This window comes from Polistes dominula, unplaced genomic scaffold (assembly GCF_049000335.1).
Source record: "Polistes dominula isolate Pdom_NZ unplaced genomic scaffold, Pdom_raw_medaka contig_373, whole genome shotgun sequence".
In the NCBI taxonomy this organism is placed as follows: domain Eukaryota; kingdom Metazoa; phylum Arthropoda; class Insecta; order Hymenoptera; family Vespidae; genus Polistes; species Polistes dominula.
This window is the reverse complement of record NW_028300899.1, coordinates 7496613-7515636: the sequence shown is the minus strand read 5'-3', so window position 1 is coordinate 7515636 and position 19024 is coordinate 7496613. Positions and strand designations below refer to the sequence as shown.

Genomic DNA, 19024 nt, shown 5'->3' with positions numbered 1-19024 from the left:
ATACTAGTTATTATCAATTATTGTTTAACAACGATTATAAAAAATATAATAAAAAATATAAAATAATTTTAATAACTGAAAGAATATTTTTACACGGGTGCTTAAAAATCTACGTGCTTTCCTGAGGTATCAACTACCCGCCTTTTTTGACATGGCTACGTGCAGATCATCGCGTCTTCAAAATGAACTGTAATGAACTTGTTTCAATTGGAAATTCTTCTCGAAGTCTACTTTTACTTTACAACTATGATTCATTTATTAAACTACCGACTTACGAGAAAACAGGCTTGTCCTTTTATATTTTTTCGAAAAAAGAAAACGAGACCAACGCAGTTATAAGCAATGTAGCTATTTAATAATTAGGGATTTTTTTATCGGAAATTGATAGAGTAATTGTCGATTATTCATGTAATATTTTCTTTTTAAGTTTAATTAATCCTAAATAATTAGACGTATTCCGTATTTAAATATTTTTCTAATAAAGAATTATTATTTAATAATTAAATATTATTTCTTCTATTAAATATTAATATTATATTAATATTTTGTAGTATTAGTATTTATATTGAGTTGTCTGAAAAGTTCCTACCGATTAATATTTTTATTAAATACAAATAATTTTTCAACAAGTCAGTACAAACATTCTGGACAACTTAAGATTAAATCGATCAATTTAAATATCTTCGAAACTATTAAGTTGAAGCATCTACTTTTGAACACCTACTAAGGAAAGGTAATTATACTAATCGCGTACAATATTACTAAATATACCAATATGACTAATCAATATTAAAATTAAAATATCTTATAAACTAATGATTTTTCATCATAACTGGTTAGAACTTTTATGTAGGGAATAAAAACCTGCATGAACTGGTATATTAAAAAGTATATGATTCTATTTAAAAAATCAAAGTTGACCTTTATGTGACATTTAAAGGTTCACCTACAAAAAAATAAATAATATCAGATAATGTGCCCCCTTAAATCATTCAACTTTTGTCTAACACATTTGTTTCTACCATTAACAGTTTCGAAAATATTTAAGTGGATCGATTTAAACGGGGCATCCTGTATATTATTAATTATAAGTATTAAAATAAATTTGAATATATATATATATATATATATATATATATTGTGTGTGTGTGTGTATATATATATATATATAGTGCTGTAGGAGGTGGGGGTATTGTAAAAGATGGGAGTATTGTAAGAGATGAGGATAGTGTAGAGGTAAAGAAATAGAAGATTCAAGCTTGAGTATATTTTTAAAGTTTATCATATTCATAAACAGAGATTATTTCGATTTATTCTGAATCATCTATCAGCATCGCATGTGTAAACTTCTTTGAATAAAGTGTTCATTAAAAAAAAAATAAGTCAATAAAAACAAAAACCAATGTATTCGTTAAAAAATAATTCAATTTCAACGTTAATTTTACTCCAATTGAATTTATTAATTACTATAGTTTTAGTAAAATCTTATATAATACCAGAACCGTTGTTTGAAGTACTTAAACCACAAGGATTACGTATTTCTATACCAGGTAAATTAAATTAATTATTGCATATAACGGATAATTCTTATTAATAATTGAAAATAAAATATCACATTGCTATTATGTTATTTCAATTATTTTAAATAAAATGTAATGTCCCTGAAAAATTTGACAAATAAATCATAAAAACTTTCAACATAAATTATTGAATGTATATAAATAATATTTTTCAAATAATAAATTATTCTTCCAAAATAAATTATTGGAAGAATGATGCATCATCTAAGGTGAATCCCCGTAGTTTTTAATCTTGCGATCATAACGCATTACCGATGTTCGTTAAGCGAAGAAGGAAGAACATTTTTTTTTAGACGATGTAATCATTGTTATCGCTAGGTCATACTACATCGATCATTTGCTATTTATATATTAGTAATCGATTATAGTTTCTAAATACTATTCACATTTATTGAAAATAATTTTAGATGAGAAAAAAAAGGTTTGTATTATATAAAATTATATATATTTAATTTTTTGCTTAAATTAAATATATGTCTGTGTTAACAGATGAACCGGGATTGCAATATTTTACGTTTCACGGAAATATAAATAGTCCAATATTATCGGAGGAAGTTGGACAATTAACAGATGATGTTTTTCGAGCAAAAAATGGACGATGGACGTTAGAAAAAAAAGATCTTATCATACAAAATGGAGATATTATTAATTATTGGATATACGTGCAAGTTAATGGCGCTCCTTTTAAAAAACAAAATCAAAGTTATACGATTAACGGTAAATTAAATTTAAATACCTACAATATTATTATTATTATTCAATTATTTTCTAATAAATTAATCATATTTATTTAATAATTTCTTTACAGCACTGGACAGTTCAAAACCAACTACAATTGTATCGTCTGTTACACCTACAATTGCATCTCCTGTAAAATCAACAGTTAGTTCACGTCCTGAAAAAGGCCAATTGATATTAAACGAAGATTTTAATTATTTAAATGAATCGCTTTGGTCTCGCGATGTAAAAATACCGTTAGAACCTGTGAGCACGAATTTTTGATATTTAATACTAATCGATGATACATAAGAAATTTAAATGGAGAACTGAATATTTGCCTAATTTTTTATGTTTTTATCTTAGGATTACGAGTTTTGTGTTTATCACAATGACAATCATCCATATCTTGTTAAAATTATTGATGGGGTTCTTCGTATTCAACCGGTTATTTTAGAAGATTTGTATGGAATAAATGTAACTCTTTATGGAAAATTAAATCTTGCTGGGTATATTTTTTTCTATTTCTATTTATAATTAATATATGTATGATTAAAATGTTATTATATTTTTGTATTTTGTATTTTTTAAGTTGCACCAGCAATATCCCTCAAGAATGTTCACAAAACGCTGTAGCTTTTAACATTTTACCTCCAATTATATCAGCCAGATTGAATACAAAAACTCGATTTGCATTTAAATATGGTAAAATTGAAATTCGTGCTAAATTTCCTGAAGGTGATTGGCTTTATCCAGGTCAGTCAAAATTATATCTAATAATTTACATTCTTTAAGTTAAAAATAATCATTAAATATTGATTTATTTAATCGATAGAACTTTGGTTGGAACCACTTTACTCTCTTTACGGTCCAAAATATGCTAGTGGTCGTGTTCTTCTTGGTTTTACTCGTGGGAATGAAAATTTGGTCGATGCCGAAGATTTTGGAAAAATTTTCGATGCGAGAAAATTAGAATTTGGTTTGAGATCAGGTTCCTCAACGATTCACGAAGAAACTGTTCACAAAATAATGGATCGTGGTTCTCGATGGAATCAAGATTTTCATGTTTATACAACTATTTGGAATGAAAATGGATTTGAATTTTTAGTGGATGGTGAAGAAATTGGTCGTTTAACTTCTACGACAAAAGGAATCTGGTTACACCAGTTTAATATTAGTAGTATAACAAACATTTCTCCGTTTGATCAAGAAGTAAGTTTATGATAATTATATAAATAATTATTATTATCTATAGTGTAACGGGTTAAAAGAAACATTTTTTTACAGTTTTATATCAGTATTGGTGTAGGTGTTGGTGGTATAAGAGTTTTCCCAGACAAAACAATCAGTTCTGGTTTTATCAAACCTTGGAAAAATGTTGGCGCAAAGGTTCGATCTTCTTTCTTCAAAACAATTCATTTATTTATTCAGCAGAATAAAATTTTATTAATATCTTTCATTAATTATAGGCAATGATACAGTTCTGGAATTCCAGAAATCAATGGTTGCAAAGCTGGAGACGAGAGGACAGCCGCAAAACTGCTTTGGAAATCGATTATTTGAAGGTTTGGTCGTTGGAATAAAAGTTGAACGATCTCAAAAGAAATAATCTCGAAGGAAGTCATTATTATATAGAAAAAGAATTATAACTGCAATTTATAATCATTTTTGATCATTTTTCTAACATTTCGTACCCATAAAATATTTTTTAAATACGCATTAAGAAGTTAATAATAAATTATTATTATTATAATTAAGAGTAGGGGAGAGTAGGGTAATGGGAGTCACTTAAGCGAGAATTCAAATAAATTTTTAATTATAAGCAAACTATTTATTGCAACGGCCTTTAAAAATCATTTACCTTATTAACTATCATTATAAATACTTCTCAGTGTCTTTGGCAATCAACTTTGGATATAATAAAAGTTTAAAAAAAAAACAGATTTGACTCCCATTGCACCAACATGGGGGTAATGGTGGTCACCCTGTGGGCAATTGGAGTCAAAAAAAATCTAAGAATCGTGAGCCCATAGCCCACATGAGGTGCATCTAAACCACATTAACAGTCTCGTTTGTTTCTTGAAATACTTTGCGCTTCGCCTTTTCAGAACCCTTTTTCTGTATCGCAGTCTTTTTTCCCTGACCTTTACCTTTCCATCTCTTTTCTTTTTCTATACCCCCTGTTTTTTTCTTTTTCTTATTTTCTTTTTCTATTAGGTTTTTTTTTATTGGCGTTGAAGTTATAATTGTTGCGTGTTGCTTCTTTCGACCCTTTCTTGAAATTATAATAGATGTTTTCTCTGGCAACTTGATTAAATCATGCAAATTAGCACTAATTTGGTTTGACGGGCCAGGTACTGGTGATACAATATCTGGTTCAGAACCAAGTGGGCCTACTTGTTTAGACATCCTAAGAACCGGTGAATCTATTTGTTTTGTTTTGTTTTGCTTACCCTATACTTGCGGGTAATAGGAGTCACCTGACTCTCATTTCCCACAATTACACTAATGAGTAAAAGAATAAAATAAAAAAAATCTTTAAAACATTGACATAATCTGAACTGCACATCACAATTTCGAACGTCTAACTAGGCTCGTGTAAAAGTCTTAATCGCATACTGCCAGATATTCGACACTTACCTTCTAATTTGCATTGACGAAAAATTATATCAGCGGAGCACAAAAAAAAATACCGCGCGTATCTCAATAGCGCGGGCGCTGACTAGCGCGAGCCGTTCCAGGTAGTGTTGAGGGGTCAGAGGGAAGCTAGGTACGTTGTTTACGCGTCGCTCACACGTACTGATTCGTAGATGTAAGGGTGACTCCTATTACCCGCTGACTCCCATTACCCTACTCTCCCCTAATAAATCTCTTTGAAAACTTGTTTTCTTTTGTTTATGTGTGTATGGTATTTTATATTTAAAAAAAATGTAATTGTTAAACACCCATACACATAAATTTAATCAGTGTTTTGTTACTCTAAAAATAACCGGTTTACTATAAAAACGGCATATTGACCTTCGATGTTAACACATTGTTAATCTGTCTCGAATTAACTCGTATTTCTGTAGCCGAACGTCGCTGACCGGTCACGAGTTAACTCGTGATGCGCTTTTTTCGCATCACGATATTTAAAAGGAAAACGCAGCGAAAATAAATATTACAATAATAACAGATTTTTTTGTACTATTGTTATACTGTTTATCATACGAAGAAGAAATATTCAAAGTCTAATAATAAGTAAAATTTATTAAAAATTACTTATATTGTTTTACTTTTCAATTAAATTACAAAGTAATAGCCGATGACATGAGATAAATTCTTAAAAAAATAGCCGGTCAACAATGTGTTAATACGAAACTGGTTTACTTAGATTGATATTAAAAAAAATAAAGATTTTTATCTTTTCTTCTCGATTTATGATGATTTAAACATAAGCGAATATACGAAATGTCTAAAATGAATACATTTAATGAAAGTTAATATGAGCTTTAATTATCTTACTTTTGAAAAATTTGTGAAATAAATTCGAATAATAAAATCTCCAGAGATATAGAGAATGATCTTAAACTGGCTATACCACCCTATCTAGTTTCCTTTCTTTTTTGAACATGAATCTTAACATTTTTTCTTCTACATTCTTCAGTTGTCTGACATTTGTGAAGTATCGGTGTGAACAAAACGTATCTCTCCTTACAATCTTCAAATACTATTTATTTTTTTATATAATTATATTTTTCAAGAAATTATTACTGAAAAAATTGTTTGATCCATTTCGTTACAAATGATAAATATAAGAAACATACTCGTAATTAGTGTTTTCTTGATTTTGATTTTAAATGATGAATCTTCCGCGAGAACTTTTTATCATCCGAAATGATCGAGTGATTATGAATTATTTCTAATTTTCTGATTAATTAATTAAAAATAAAAATAAAGATTATTTTTTGCAGATGAATTTATCCTACGAAAGTGTATCGCTAATGTTGAATTAATTAAAACGCATTTAGCTGAAAGAAATAAAATACGATTAATTTCATCTGATATATATATATCTTATAATATTGATGAAACTGCTACAATGCAACGAAATAATAAACGAATTAAATCACGCAACAATGATCGACAACGTTTAAAATTTACAAATATTGAAGATATTAAATTGTTCTCTTAAAACTGTTAATATTTTTGATTACTACTTGATACTTAAAGATAAGCATTTAATATTTCAAAAGAAAAATACCTGAGCTTTAACATAATGCACTCAACAATGCATTTGAAATGCCGACTAATGTTATTACCATTAAATCATTATAATCATAAAAAGATATTGTTCTTTTTGCCAGAAAAATAGTAGTTCTAATAAAATCATTGGAAATAATTAGTCACGCGTAATATATGATGGACTTAAAAAAGTGAGTATGAATATGTAATATTTTTTATTCTTTCGTAGATAAAACTCTAAAAATATGTAATTTATAAATTACAGATAAATTATTTTAACGAGTGATTTCGTTTAACTTACTATATGCACTGTGGTTATATATCTTTAATAATTTATACAAAATTAAATAACAATCGGTGGCGTTTGTATAGATTCTGGTAACTTTTGTAATTCAACCTATGAAAGAATTTTTTAATTGAAAAAAAATATGTAAATATTGAGAATAAAATGCATATTTAAACAAACCTTTGTAACTTTCATCGCTACACCTTCCGGTAAATTTCTTTGAAGATATTCTAAAAAAGTATCTGCAGTTGATCCAGTCAGTTTGACAAAATCCATAAATCTGTAATAAGTTCTGGTTTCATATTGTACGCGATGTTTTTTATGTACATGTACAGACTTTAATACCGTTAGTCGTTCATGAATAGGTTTTCTTGGCGTCGTACTTTAAAATAAAAATATATACATTTTAATTGATTGATTTATATTATAAAAACATTATTATAAAAAAATAAAAGAAAGATAAATAAAAACTTACTTTCTTAACATATTAATTCCTAAATGGTTTGCAGTCATTTCAGTAAATTGACCATAACTTTTAAGTACTGCAGGATCATTTCCTCTTACTTCAATTTCTATTTTTTTATATAATTTGTCAGGATTAGGCTAGAAAAAATACGCATCAAACATAATGTTATTAAAAAAACATATAAATACCTTCAATATATTTATATTTAAATCCTCGTTTTTTTTACTTTCACTAATGCGGAGAAGGGTTTTGTTAAAATTCCAATACGTCCAGTTTCTCGACAAATTGTATCACTTATAATAATTCTGAACATAGTAGAACCAACCTACAAAAGAAATTGTATAATTAACCTAACCTTTTAATTGTCAAATGATTTAATATTACCTTAAAAGATAACATTTTTATGATATCACTTTAAAAATAAATAAATTTTATTAACTATAAAATTGTTTTGACACATAAAATTTTAATTTTAATATAAACTTATATATTAATATTTGTATCTACGCGAATAACTATCTAACTTCTAAACGATCGTGTTATTAATGTAGGCAGTGATCCCCAATGATCCCAGAGACTTTAGTTCGTCTGATCGACACAGGGGCGTAAAATTATCGTACACACCGGAAAATTATCGTACGCACAGGAAAAAATTTGGAATTTTCGGTTTGACACTCCTGATTTTCTGAAGATTAGTTTTTAGATTTATAAATTTTATAATTTTTACATTTTCAAATCTGCAAAAAGAGTAAAAGTACCAACTTTTTCAAACTTGATGACCTTTTTTTTTAGGTCCTCAAGTTCGTTTCCGTATCTTTCTTTTTCCTATTTTCTGTTTTTCAGTTTTCAGGTTTTTCTTGACTTTTAATTGGTTTACGAGCTATTTTCATTTGTTACCTGGCTGTGGTCATCAAAAAATTGTCTAACTGTGTACGGTAGGGTGCGCTACGACCGACAACCGAATCGCGGAACAAAAACAAAATCAAGACATCGAAATTTCGAATTGTCGTTAATTACATACAAGCTGAATTTTGGATCGTACAAGCTAAATTTTGGATCGTACAATGCTTCAAATTATGTGACGCGTACAAGAATTATTTTACGAATAGTATCACTGCATTAGGGATCCTGTAGGAGGGATGCGCCATTCATATTCAGCTCATGTGCCATTGGCTGAAAATTTTGGGGGACAGCTTGAATTTATAATAATTTTTTCATGTAATCTATTCTATTTTAATATAAATTTTTAATTATCATTAAATATAGTTCTTTTTTTTCTGTGTTTGATGCAATTCATTATTTTATAATTATTTCAACGTTTAAATCATTCGCGCGCAAAATCGAGTTCCGGTCCCTCAAAAATGTACATGGCGCATCCCTCCTATAGGATTCCTATCGTACCGTAGGATCCCTACGGTACGACCGAAGGTCGCGTTCTTTAAGGTTACTAGAAGGCTAGGGAACCACGCTAACAAGAAGTAATCACTAGTCTGTACGTAGCCGTTGAGAAGTGTACAAGAAAGAAAAGCAAATCGCATCCTTTAAATAAAAATAATAAATAAAATTCAGTCTAATATTACTTTTACTATAGAGAAACCCTCTACAATGTCAAGTTTATAACGTCATATTTTTCATTGACAATTGTTGGCAATACTGCATCATTAGCAATTGTATTAATGTTTTTTTAATTTATAAAAAGTAATATTTCTTTAAAAATGGTAAATAAATGTATTGTTCACGGGTGTACAAGTGGATGAGTCAAGGATCGTAATAAGAATATTAAATTAAATTAGAGAAATACGTCTTTATTCACTTTACCACAGGTAATATAACCTTAATTGATAGTTATTAATTACTAATATAAAAAAATGCAATGATGCAAATGGTAAAAATTCTAGTCTTGTAAAAAGTGCAATTTACGATAATAAATTACAATTTACTTTTAATTGGACTTTTTAAATTTAGTTTTCCATCCTTTACTCAACTACGACTAAGTAAGATGAAATTGAATAGATTTACACAACAAGTGGACGATAATATCTCGGGAATAATTGTAAAATAATAAAAAATTTTTTCTTATTGTTATTTTTAACGTTAATTATAAGATTTGGTTAATTTATTTTGACTAACGCGTGAGTACAATTGTTACATTCCCGTGATAATAAACAAGGTTTTAAAAACCTGATATTAGCCACATTAACGCGGTCTAGTGGCATAATATCTGTCCTGTCATTTTCGAACATTTCTAATACATTGCGATCGCCCTCCTGTTATCTAGGCTCCGTGATCGGAATTGTAAATGAAACCAGCATAACCACGAACGAGTGCGAGAATTTGCGAGTAGGTATTTTAGTACTATTCAGTACTCTAATCTGTAATTGCCGTCAGTTGTAATAATTGCTGTAAAAAATACGTAAGTGTGTATATGCGTCCAAATGGCTTGGCTGTCAGATATTACAGATAAAGTAGAGGACCTATTGAATAAGATAGATAAAAATAGTGCAACTGTTTTGAACAGTGATTATTGGAAGCGGTAAATATTAACGTTATTTTTGTAATGAAGTGCTCTATATATACACTTAACAAACTAGATATTAATTTAAGGGATTTTCAAATATATTTTTTATAAGAACTATTTATTTATGTCCATTTCAGCTACGATAATAATATTATTACCAAATCTTCCTTGGAAAATTCAAAACAGTTTACACACGAAGATAATTTTCTCGAATATTTAAATACATCATCCAAAGGTGTGACAAACACAGCAATTGAATCTGAATTGTCATCGCCAATATCTTCGTTATTAATGGATCGGTCCACAAATAATGTAGATCCCAGATTGCAATCGTCCACTCAGAGTAACGAATCAAATCCAGAAAACTCATCTACTTCTACAAATGCAATTGATACTGAAAATTACAATTTGGAAAATGATCTACAAATTAGAAATGTGCATTTAAGAAATCAAATGCACAGATATCAAGATAATGCTTTCCATACGCAAATGCTACAAAGAACTGCAGATAATGGTAATAACATGTGATTATTAATTATTCATTAAACTTTCTATTTTATTATGGTATATTGTGAAAATTCATTTTTGTTTGTTGTTATTTTCTTTAATTTACTTCTAGATCATACTTTGGAAGCTGTCGAGCCAAAATATTCATATGATTCCAAATTGCAATTATTAGAAACGGATGAATTAATGATTTCACCTGATTCTTTATTAAAATCTTCATCTGAAACCTTAACAGATCATCAAAAACAAATTATAGTGTTAAGCAATAAGTTACAATCCTTAAGAACTACAAATGTCCAAATATTAAAAGAAATGGCAGATTTACAAACTGCTCTTAGTAGAAGTAGATTAGAATTACTTTCAACTAGATCTGAATTAGAACAACATAAAGCAAGAGCTTTTAGAATACTACAAGACAAAGAGAAACTAATAGCAGAGTTAAGGCGAAGTGAATTTGCAGGCATAGATGATGCTACACTTGTGGAATTGAAACAATTGAGGTAATAATTACTAAACTATATTTCTTAATAATTCCTTAACAAAAAATCTATTTAAAATTTATTTCCTTTATTCAATAAACATGTACATAATATTATAGGCAAGAGCGCGATCTCCTCAGAGAAGAAAATCAACAGACTCATGAACAATTAAGAACAGTACGCGATGAATTAAACGTTAGCGACCTTACTTTAGAAAAGATGAGACAAAGATATAATGAAGTCAATTTAAAATTTCAAGAAAGTCTTGCGAGCGAAAGACAAAGAAGACAAGATGCGGAAGAAATTGCAAGATTACACTCAGAGGTAATACATAGTATGCAATTAAAGATTCTTCAATCGTAAAAAAATAAAAATGAATAAAATAATTTATTTTAGGAGATAAGGTCGTTAAAAGATGAAATGATTAATCAACAAAATAATTATACTATACAAATACAAAAACAAGATGCAGAAATATCGAGACTCCGTTTACAAGTGTCCGCAACGTCTACACCAAATAGCGAAGTAGAATCTAGATTAGCAGCTCTTACACAAACTTTAGTTCTAAAACAACAAGCATTAGAGAACATAACTACAGAACGTAATGCATTACGTCTTCAGTTTGAAAAGCTAGAAGTAAGTTAAGTAGAATATAAAATGAATATCTATTTAAATTATAATCATTTATTTTACTTCTAGCACGAGTTCAGAACTATTATAAGAAATTCCAATAGAAATGTAACGTACAGTAATACAAATGATAATGATGACATAAAAACTCAAGTTCCTATGTTTTTAATGGAAACACCATTCGATACTGGTGTCACGAGACGAGTGAAAAGAGCTTATTCATCATTGGATGCTATTAGTATTCGTACAGGAGTTTTTTTGAGACGATACCCACTTGCAAGAATTTTAGTTTTAATTTATATGGTCAGTATATAGTCAAAATCTGTTATTGCACATAAACATCCATTAATTACTTTTTGCATTTTTTTTAGGCATTACTTCAATTCTGGGTTCTTGTGGTACTTTTTTCGCAATCGCCAGAAGTACATTGATGTTAATTAAGGCACTGGAAATTTTTGTTATTTGTATATAGATACTTATCTTCACAGATATTTAAATTTTATATTTATTATTACATAGATATTATATATATATTTAAAGTTTATTGATGATATTTAAGAGGGTATGATTTAGAAATATATGTGGGCTGTCTTGAATAAATTTAATCAATATCAATAATCAATTAATAAAAATCTATTTAAACATTTGACTTTTATTTTCAAATATTTTATGATAAGAAATTACAAATTATAGAAATGTTGCAACTTTCCCTAAAGTGACAATGTTAAAATCTAATAAACTTTCTTAGAGATATGAACTTAGATTATTTTGATATTATCCCAGATCTTATGAAATTCTAATTTCTTGTTGATACTTAACCAGGAAAATAGACAAAAATTATATAAATGTAATTTTTAAGTAATCTTTGACATATTTAAAATGTTTGATATGTTGAATGCTATTAGTAGGAATATTAGCGCTCCTATTGGCAACAGAGAAAAATAATTTTAACTAGACTGAAGTAATTCCAATAGTTGGCAAAACTGTAACAAAATTTGCTACAATATCAGGACGTAGTTTATCTTCGGTTAGGGCATAAAAATTCCGAATTTTCACGTAATAAGGAAACTGGCATCGATTGTTCCTTGTGGTGATCGGTCAAACGAAATATAGTAAAATAAAAGATTATTAATACTTATGTAGAAATAAAAAGAGAAAGTATGGTTTCGGTGATGCAGCCATTCATGGTGAGTCGTCGAGATTAAACTTAGAAATTTGCACCGGTTTTGCTTTTGATTTTGGTATTCTTTAAATCGTATAAGTATAGTTAACTACATTGAATTAAAAATAATTGTTTCATTTTATACTTAGGATGTTGAAAGTTCAAGGAGTTACATCGATGAGCTGTATTCGCCGGATCCTCTTAAATGTTTACAAGCAATTATGTGAGTAAGCGCGAGACTTAACCTCTAATTCCGATTATGTAGAGTTATTATTTCTAAAATATACATTATTTATATGGATTAATTATTTAAATAAATCGTACATATTTTACTTTAAATTCATTTTAAATGAACTGCCATTATTGTGATTAATATGAACTTGACATATATGTTTCATATAAGTCTAACTATCCATGAGATACTTTCTTATAAATACATATAATTTTGTGTATATTTAGAAGTTAAATTAATACTGAATTATTTGTTTTAGATGCCTTAAAAATTCTGTAATTGGAAGCAATAGACAAAAAGGTTCAGTAATAGCGCAAGGTGTAGTGCCTCGATTATTACAATTACTTGGTAATTCATCTGGTCCACTTGCAGAGCGTATACAATTAGAATCGGCTGTAACATTAGGTTCTTTGGCTAAGGGTACCGATCAACATGTCTTAGCTCTTATTGAACTTGGTGTGGTACCATTACTTCTTCAAGTTTTGCTTTCTATGCCTATTTCCGATCCTAATGCAGAAGGAAAAGGAAAACTTTTAGATTCCTTAAATGAAGCATGTTTACGTTGTTTACGTACAGTGTTCCAACACACTTCAGCACCTGTTCATTCTATATACCAGGATCCTGCTTTGGTGCCACGTTTGTTATCGTTAGCAAGTAGATCTGTTACTTGTCAAGTCTGCGTAGCAACTATTTTGACAACAGCATGTAAGGTATGAATAAACGATACGTCTGGCTTTTAATTTTTCTATAAGTAAAATAGAAATGATTTATTTGATATTACTAGACTGCAGAGGAACAAAATGCCCTTTCCAAAGGAGGAGCAGTTGAAACATTAGCGATGCAACTTGATTCGCCATTAGCAGATGTACAATTACCTGCATTGGCTTGTCTTGCAAATATGTGCTATCAAAATCATATGGTATCTGCTATGGTTGCTGCAGCGACAACAAGTAATACTCTTAGGGGTAAACTTGTGCCTGTAGCATTAGGACAATTGATGGGACGTGAAAGAAGTTCATTAGTTCAACTGGAAGCTGCAAGATGTATAGCATACATGCATAGGGCTGGTGCATTGTCGTCTACGGACCCGAGAGTCTTATATCGTGCTTTACCTTGTCTTGTGAGACTTTGTCATAGAGATCGACCACCAAGAGAGAGAATAGCTGCAGCAGAAACTTTAGCTTATCTTACAGAAGTTGATACAGATTTGCAACGTCTAGCTTCTATTAGTAATCATCTCATTCCAACATTAGCCGAGTTACTGAGACCACATTCGCAGGTAAAGGTGATATATTTTCTTCATATAAATTAATATTAAATTTTCCATAAATTGAATTTAATTGAACTTTGTTATAGGTTCAAGATGCGACATTAACGCAAGATATGCGCCAAGCAGCATTTAGAGCTTTTGCTTCTCTTGGTGCTAATGACGAAGGAATTCGAAAACGCATCATTGAAACAGAAAGTTTAATGGAGCAAGTTGTTTCTGGTTTGCAAGATCCTGGAGGTCCTCGAGTTCGATTAGCTGCAGTTAGATGTTTACATTCTCTTTCTAGAAGCGTGCAACAGCTTCGCACAACGTTTCAAGATCATGCTGTGTGGAGGCCCCTCATGCAATTGCTTCATGGTGCAGATAAAGGGTTGGAAGGTATCTTATTATTGTTGGTAATGGTAAATAAATATACAATAAATTTCATTTATTGATCAAATATGAATTTGTTATCATTTCTTCATAGGTAGAACAGAGAGCGAAGATGATTTATTGACTGTTGCTTCAAGTACTTTATGTAATTTATTATTAGAATTCAGTCCAAGTAAAGAACCAATTCTTGAATCTGGTGGAGTAGAACTATTATGTTCTCTTACCAAACGACCCGATCCAGCATTACGACTAAACGGAATTTGGGCTTTAATGAATGTTGCTTTTCAAGCGGAACAACGAGTGAAGTCACAAATATTATCTTGCTTAGGCACTGACCAAATCTTTCGTCTTTTGGCTGACCCAGAATTAGCAGTTTTAATGAAGACACTTGGTTTGCTACGAAATTTGCTTTCTACAAAAGCACATATAGATCGTATAATGGGTGAACATGCTGCTCATTTTATGCAAGCAGTTATATTAGTATTAGAAGATCCAGAACATCCAGCAGATGTGAAGGAACAAGCTCTCTGTATTTTGGCAAATGTAGCTGACGGTGATCGCGCCAGAGATCACATTATGGCTAACGAAGATGTTTTGAAAAAGTTAATGGATTATATGGTACATGTTAGTCATTTTTGTAGATATTAAGGAATAACTAATAAGTATTAAGTATAATTAACTGTTTATATAGTTAAACTGTTATATAGTTTGCTGTATGTAAGATATTTCATTATTATTGTAGATGCACAGCAATGTAAAGCTACAAGTCGCAGCAATCTTTTGCGTGTGCAATTTAGTATGGAGAGAAGAACCCGGAGCAGCACAACGCCAAGCACGTTTAAAAGAGTTAGGCCTTTATCGTATTCTCCAACAATTACGTCATACAAAAGATTCTCAATTATTTGATAAGTATGTCGCCGTTATATATTATAAGTTACTACACTTACGCGTATATTAAGAAGATAAAACATTTATATATGATAGTTTTAACATTATTATCATCTTCATTTCAGAGTAAAAACTGCCATGGCACAATTCTACGATGCATGAATATTAATCATGTTAATAACGAAGGTTAGATTTTCAATTTGTGAATTTTTTATTTGAATGATATTATTTGATGTAGAATTAATACTGTGATCCTGTGCTTTTGTTAATACATAAGCATTTTAAAGCTACTGAAATAAGGTGAAAATAATACTTGTAAGCCTGAGCTTATAGCTTATTTACACTATATTTATTTAATTTAAAGAAAACAAATTATCTTAGAAAATGAACATATATCCCACGAACATAAAAAGTGAGAGAGGAAGGGATATGGAATGCTGCTTGGTACCTTCTGAGTACTTCACAAACAAAGGTCTGTAATCCAAGTTCTCGATTACAGTAAGGAAAATCAAACATTTAGAAAGATTACGAATACAAGAAAATATGAGAGTGCTTATATACATTCGATGTTTCAATGCATCTTCTGGCAAATTGTACTATAACCTTTACATAGTAATCTCATAATACATTTTATTATCGTGAGAACAAAATTTCTTTCATATATTTTAAATAAATATTTGACAGGTAGACCTTAATAACTATTTGGAGCTTGTATCTTTGGTAGAGAACTTGTATGAAAAATTTATGAAATGGAAATATATCTCTTTATCATGGTTATGTTTAAACCATACATTTTTAAAATATTAAATTTCATTATATTTTTCATTATTTTAAATAGCTTAAATGCAGGTATAGGTTTATGCAATCACTTGATGTTGATTAACAGATGAATATTTTATCAACACTCGATATACATAATGAAAAATAAAGCATCATTCTTTGTCCCGTTTATCAAATGCAACTAATCATCGTTTTGTGACAATACTATATCGACGTCATACAACAAGTTATACGGGTGCATTTCCATCACTACCTAAGCTTTCCATCGGATTATTCGCTAGAGGATCAAGTTCTGCAAATAAATCTAACCATGAATTACCTTTGCTCTTTTTAACCTTATCTTTTTTCTGCAAACAATATACATACATTATTAATCAAATGTGATGTGTGCAAGCACTTGATATGTGGAACATTTGGTATATATCTCAGATATCTTAACATAAACAAATTTACCTTATCATCTGTATTTGTAAGTTGCATATCTTTTTGTCCAACGCCTAGCGTTGCATCACCTAAACTTTGTTTTAATATATTTGGTGGCAAGAATGTATCATTTAATATAGCATCCCACTCATTAGAATTACTTTCATCTTTGTCATTTATTATATCATTTAAAAGTGCAGCATTTTCCGAAGTCAACAATTGTAGCGGTTGAGAACTCTGGTTGCTCTGATTTTCCGATATTGTAGAAGACAGGTCTGTTAAATTAAAACTTGTATCACATATATCAAATACATTCATTGCCAAATCAAGTTCTGACAAACTTTTATCTATATCTAAATGACTTTTTATGTTTATTTTGTCTAATTTTTGTTTGCTCTCATCTAGAGATTTATTTATTTCAAGATTCAAGTCTCCAAAAAATTGATTTAGTTCACTATCATGTTCAATATTATGATGTTCTACTACTCCATTCTTGGTTAAATTTGGACTAATATTTAAATCTTTCAAACCCAAATTATCTTTTGGATCAGATTCGATATCTAAGAGTTTCTCATTTGGATTATCTGTACATTCTGTAAGTGGTTTCACCTCTTCAGCTTCTTCAACATTGTCATGATACTCTGATTCAAAAAATAATAATCTGAAAAAAAGAGATGATCTTATATTACAAATAATTTCATTTTTCTTTTCTAACTTACTTATCTTTGTTATCAGGATCGTCATCCCCGCCAGTTTCCTGTGCCAATTTAGAAGAGGTTTCTGCAAGTTCTCTTACAACCATAAAGTCGTATCTTTGATAGCCTTTGAAGCTATTCGCGATTGTAGAATAAGCTTGTGCAGATTTTTTGGTAAAATTAAGCAAAGTACTTTGATATAAAACTAAGGCATGGCTAAACATATTACATCTGGCTGCTGCTAATAAATCTACTTTCTGTAGGCAGTCCAAAGCCAAGTTATCGAATGATTGTTTCCCTCTATATTTATATTATATCGATTAGATGGTTCATATTATTTCTCAAAAGAAATATTATTAATTACAGATACAAAATACTTACTGTCTGACACGTGTTTGAACCTTTCGAAATCTCTCCAATTGTTTAGATGTATCTGGATCCAGTTCCTGAGAAATATTTTTCATCCACGATAACGCAGCTCGATATTCTGTTCGTGCTTTTTCCATGGACTGAACATTTTGCAATGTATCTTCGATAGCTCTTTGCCTAAATGTTTCAACCTCTTGATACAACCTTCCCAACGGTACTCTTAGCGCAAGCCTTTGTTGTCCGGAATAAGACAAGGATTTTCCAACAGCTAACATCATTTTGCCAGCTCTCGTTTTATCTTGTTTACCAGCTTCTTTTAGAAAACGACCCATAGCATTTTCTTCTTGTGCAAGATCTACGAAGAAGAGACATACCATTGTAACAAATATTATTGTTTTACTTTTCTTTGGATAATGAAAATATTAATCACTTTATATACTAGAATAATACTTACTGCATAATCTTTCTTGATACTTATCAATAACTCTTTGCAAATAGAAACAGGATTCTTGAATGCTACGAAATAATTCAAGTTTGGCATCCAACTCTGCATCCGAAGCGACTATACAGTCATCTTCTTTTTTTCCTAGTTTACGAGATAAGGCTTGTTTTGTTACCCAATATTGATGTTGCATCTTAATTATGGGAGAGTCATTTTGTGCATTTGATTTTTGTATCCATCGATCAAACGAATTTCCCGATATTCCTGAATTGTTTCTGTCGCTTTTAACATACAAACATTTTTCATTTTTATCTAATATAATAGAATATAAATTAGATTACAAATGAAAATGTACAAATTCTGACACTAGTTTTATTCGTTTACTGATAAAAATCTTATCATCAAACTAGAGGAAATGAAAATAAAACGATTGTAGGATATTTTCTGATCATTTATAAATATTATTCGATTAAAACTTACTACGTATTCATGACGATTTTCGTTCATTCGTTTTATATTGATTGGTATAATGAAAAACAATACATTCGATTAAAGTATTAATGTATTTACAAGTTTAATATTAGTATGACGTTTCAAGCGTATGTCACGTTACTGACGTTTCACAAATATGGCTACGTAGCGTAGAATAGTACGAGGCTTATATACATATAAACGACATTTCATATATCAAAAGTTCACGAAATTTAATTTTTTATTACACACGTTTGTTATATTGTATGGAACATATAGATAGATCAAGATTATGATAAAATATATCAATAAAAAAAAAATAATTACATTTTATAAAATATTATAGAAATCTGTAATATCGATTGCGCGCCTGTAGGTATGCAACCCTTCAGACACATTTTGAAAATGTTGCTTGCGAGCGCCATCTGTTGGAACGGAATTTTTTTCGACCCAAACTGTTTATACACGCGTGTATTATGGGTTGTCTATCTTTCGAGCAGAACAAAAATTTCG

The 19024-nt window shown here is 29.6% G+C and overlaps 5 protein-coding genes and 1 pseudogene across 12 annotated transcripts; 4 read left to right on the top strand and 2 right to left on the bottom strand.

Annotated features, from left to right (window-relative positions):
• The first annotated feature begins 1194 nt into the window (after positions 1-1194).
• LOC107067718 (beta-1,3-glucan-binding protein) lies at positions 1195-5857 on the top strand. The gene is made up of 8 exons (XM_015323482.2): positions 1195-1550; positions 2070-2297; positions 2389-2564; positions 2664-2806; positions 2890-3053; positions 3133-3509; positions 3585-3686; positions 3767-5857. Exons 1-8 carry the CDS (start codon positions 1403-1405, stop codon positions 3878-3880), a joined length of 1452 nt encoding a protein of 483 aa, XP_015178968.2. The 5' UTR covers positions 1195-1402; the 3' UTR covers positions 3881-5857.
• Positions 5858-5990: 133 nt separating this feature from the next.
• On the bottom strand, positions 5991-7849 carry mRpS10 (mitochondrial ribosomal protein S10). 2 transcript variants are annotated; one of them, XM_015323484.2, is made up of 6 exons: positions 7658-7849; positions 7500-7598; positions 7283-7410; positions 6988-7189; positions 6823-6918; positions 5991-6307 (listed from the first exon to the last, which is right to left on the bottom strand). In XM_015323484.2, the coding sequence occupies exons 1-5, from the start codon at positions 7670-7672 to the stop codon at positions 6865-6867; spliced, it is 498 nt and encodes a 165-aa protein (XP_015178970.1). In that variant the 5' UTR covers positions 7673-7849; the 3' UTR covers positions 5991-6307; positions 6823-6864. The 2 variants fall into 2 exon arrangements, with proteins under 2 accessions (XP_015178970.1, XP_089035473.1); XM_089179347.1 differs by lacking the exon at positions 5991-6307 and having other exon boundaries at positions 6720-6918; positions 7658-7848.
• LOC149033509 (uncharacterized) lies at positions 6082-6614 on the top strand (annotated as a pseudogene).
• A 901-nt stretch (positions 7850-8750) lies between the features above and the next one.
• Positions 8751-12053, top strand: Golgin84 (golgin A5). Of its 6 annotated transcripts, none has more exons than XM_015323534.2 (8): positions 8751-8991; positions 9552-9806; positions 9929-10305; positions 10411-10798; positions 10897-11101; positions 11174-11413; positions 11477-11710; positions 11779-12053. In XM_015323534.2, exons 2-8 carry the CDS (start codon positions 9709-9711, stop codon positions 11836-11838), a joined length of 1602 nt encoding a protein of 533 aa, XP_015179020.1. In that variant the 5' UTR covers positions 8751-8991; positions 9552-9708; the 3' UTR covers positions 11839-12053. The 6 variants fall into 6 exon arrangements, with proteins under 6 accessions (XP_015179020.1, XP_015179018.1, XP_089035472.1 ...); XM_015323532.2 differs by having other exon boundaries at positions 8751-9096; XM_089179346.1 differs by having other exon boundaries at positions 8751-9405.
• Positions 12054-12384: 331 nt separating this feature from the next.
• On the top strand, positions 12385-16139 carry LOC107067706 (armadillo repeat-containing protein 8). Of its 2 annotated transcripts, none has more exons than XM_015323461.2 (8): positions 12385-12594; positions 12719-12792; positions 13061-13511; positions 13586-14086; positions 14158-14449; positions 14538-15061; positions 15186-15352; positions 15457-16139. In XM_015323461.2, the coding sequence occupies exons 1-8, from the start codon at positions 12568-12570 to the stop codon at positions 15491-15493; spliced, it is 2073 nt and encodes a 690-aa protein (XP_015178947.1). In that variant the 5' UTR covers positions 12385-12567; the 3' UTR covers positions 15494-16139. The 2 variants fall into 2 exon arrangements, with proteins under 2 accessions (XP_015178947.1, XP_015178949.1); XM_015323463.2 differs by having other exon boundaries at positions 12386-12594; positions 13586-14080.
• Positions 15659-18808, bottom strand: ICA69 (islet cell autoantigen 1-like protein). Its single transcript, XM_015323464.2, has 6 exons — positions 18521-18808; positions 18053-18321; positions 17611-17953; positions 17254-17529; positions 16565-17195; positions 15659-16458 (listed from the first exon to the last, which is right to left on the bottom strand). The coding sequence occupies exons 1-6, from the start codon at positions 18529-18531 to the stop codon at positions 16339-16341; spliced, it is 1650 nt and encodes a 549-aa protein (XP_015178950.1). The 5' UTR covers positions 18532-18808; the 3' UTR covers positions 15659-16338.
• Between the last annotated feature and the right edge of the window lie 216 nt (positions 18809-19024).

Excerpts from the sequence above, each read along its gene's own strand:
- Golgin84 (XM_015323534.2), top strand. The coding sequence starts at position 9,709 with ATGGCTTGGCTGTCAGATATTACAGATAAAGTAGAGGACCTATTGAAT. Across the intron at positions 10,799-10,896 it reads GTGGAATTGAAACAATTGAG|GCAAGAGCGCGATCTCCTCA; the intron begins GTAATAATTACT and ends ATAATATTATAG. Across the intron at positions 11,414-11,476 it reads TTCAGTTTGAAAAGCTAGAA|CACGAGTTCAGAACTATTAT; the intron begins GTAAGTTAAGTA and ends TTTTACTTCTAG.
- LOC107067718 (XM_015323482.2), top strand. The coding sequence starts at position 1,403 with ATGTATTCGTTAAAAAATAATTCAATTTCAACGTTAATTTTACTCCAA. Across the intron at positions 2,298-2,388 it reads TCAAAGTTATACGATTAACG|CACTGGACAGTTCAAAACCA; the intron begins GTAAATTAAATT and ends ATTTCTTTACAG. Across the intron at positions 3,687-3,766 it reads GGAAAAATGTTGGCGCAAAG|GCAATGATACAGTTCTGGAA; the intron begins GTTCGATCTTCT and ends CATTAATTATAG.
- LOC107067706 (XM_015323461.2), top strand. The coding sequence starts at position 12,568 with ATGGTTTCGGTGATGCAGCCATTCATG. Across the intron at positions 13,512-13,585 it reads TTTTGACAACAGCATGTAAG|ACTGCAGAGGAACAAAATGC; the intron begins GTATGAATAAAC and ends TGATATTACTAG. Across the intron at positions 15,353-15,456 it reads GATTCTCAATTATTTGATAA|AGTAAAAACTGCCATGGCAC; the intron begins GTATGTCGCCGT and ends TCTTCATTTCAG.
- ICA69 (XM_015323464.2), bottom strand. Across the intron at positions 17,196-17,253 it reads GATCCTGATAACAAAGATAA|ATTATTATTTTTTGAATCAG; the intron begins GTAAGTTAGAAA and ends TCTTTTTTTCAG. Across the intron at positions 16,459-16,564 it reads TTACAAATACAGATGATAAG|AAAAAAGATAAGGTTAAAAA; the intron begins GTAAATTTGTTT and ends TATTGTTTGCAG.
- mRpS10 (XM_015323484.2), bottom strand. Across the intron at positions 7,411-7,499 it reads CCTTCTCCGCATTAGTGAAA|CCTAATCCTGACAAATTATA; the intron begins GTAAAAAAAACG and ends TATTTTTTCTAG. Across the intron at positions 6,919-6,987 it reads TAGCGATGAAAGTTACAAAG|GTTGAATTACAAAAGTTACC; the intron begins GTTTGTTTAAAT and ends ATTCTTTCATAG.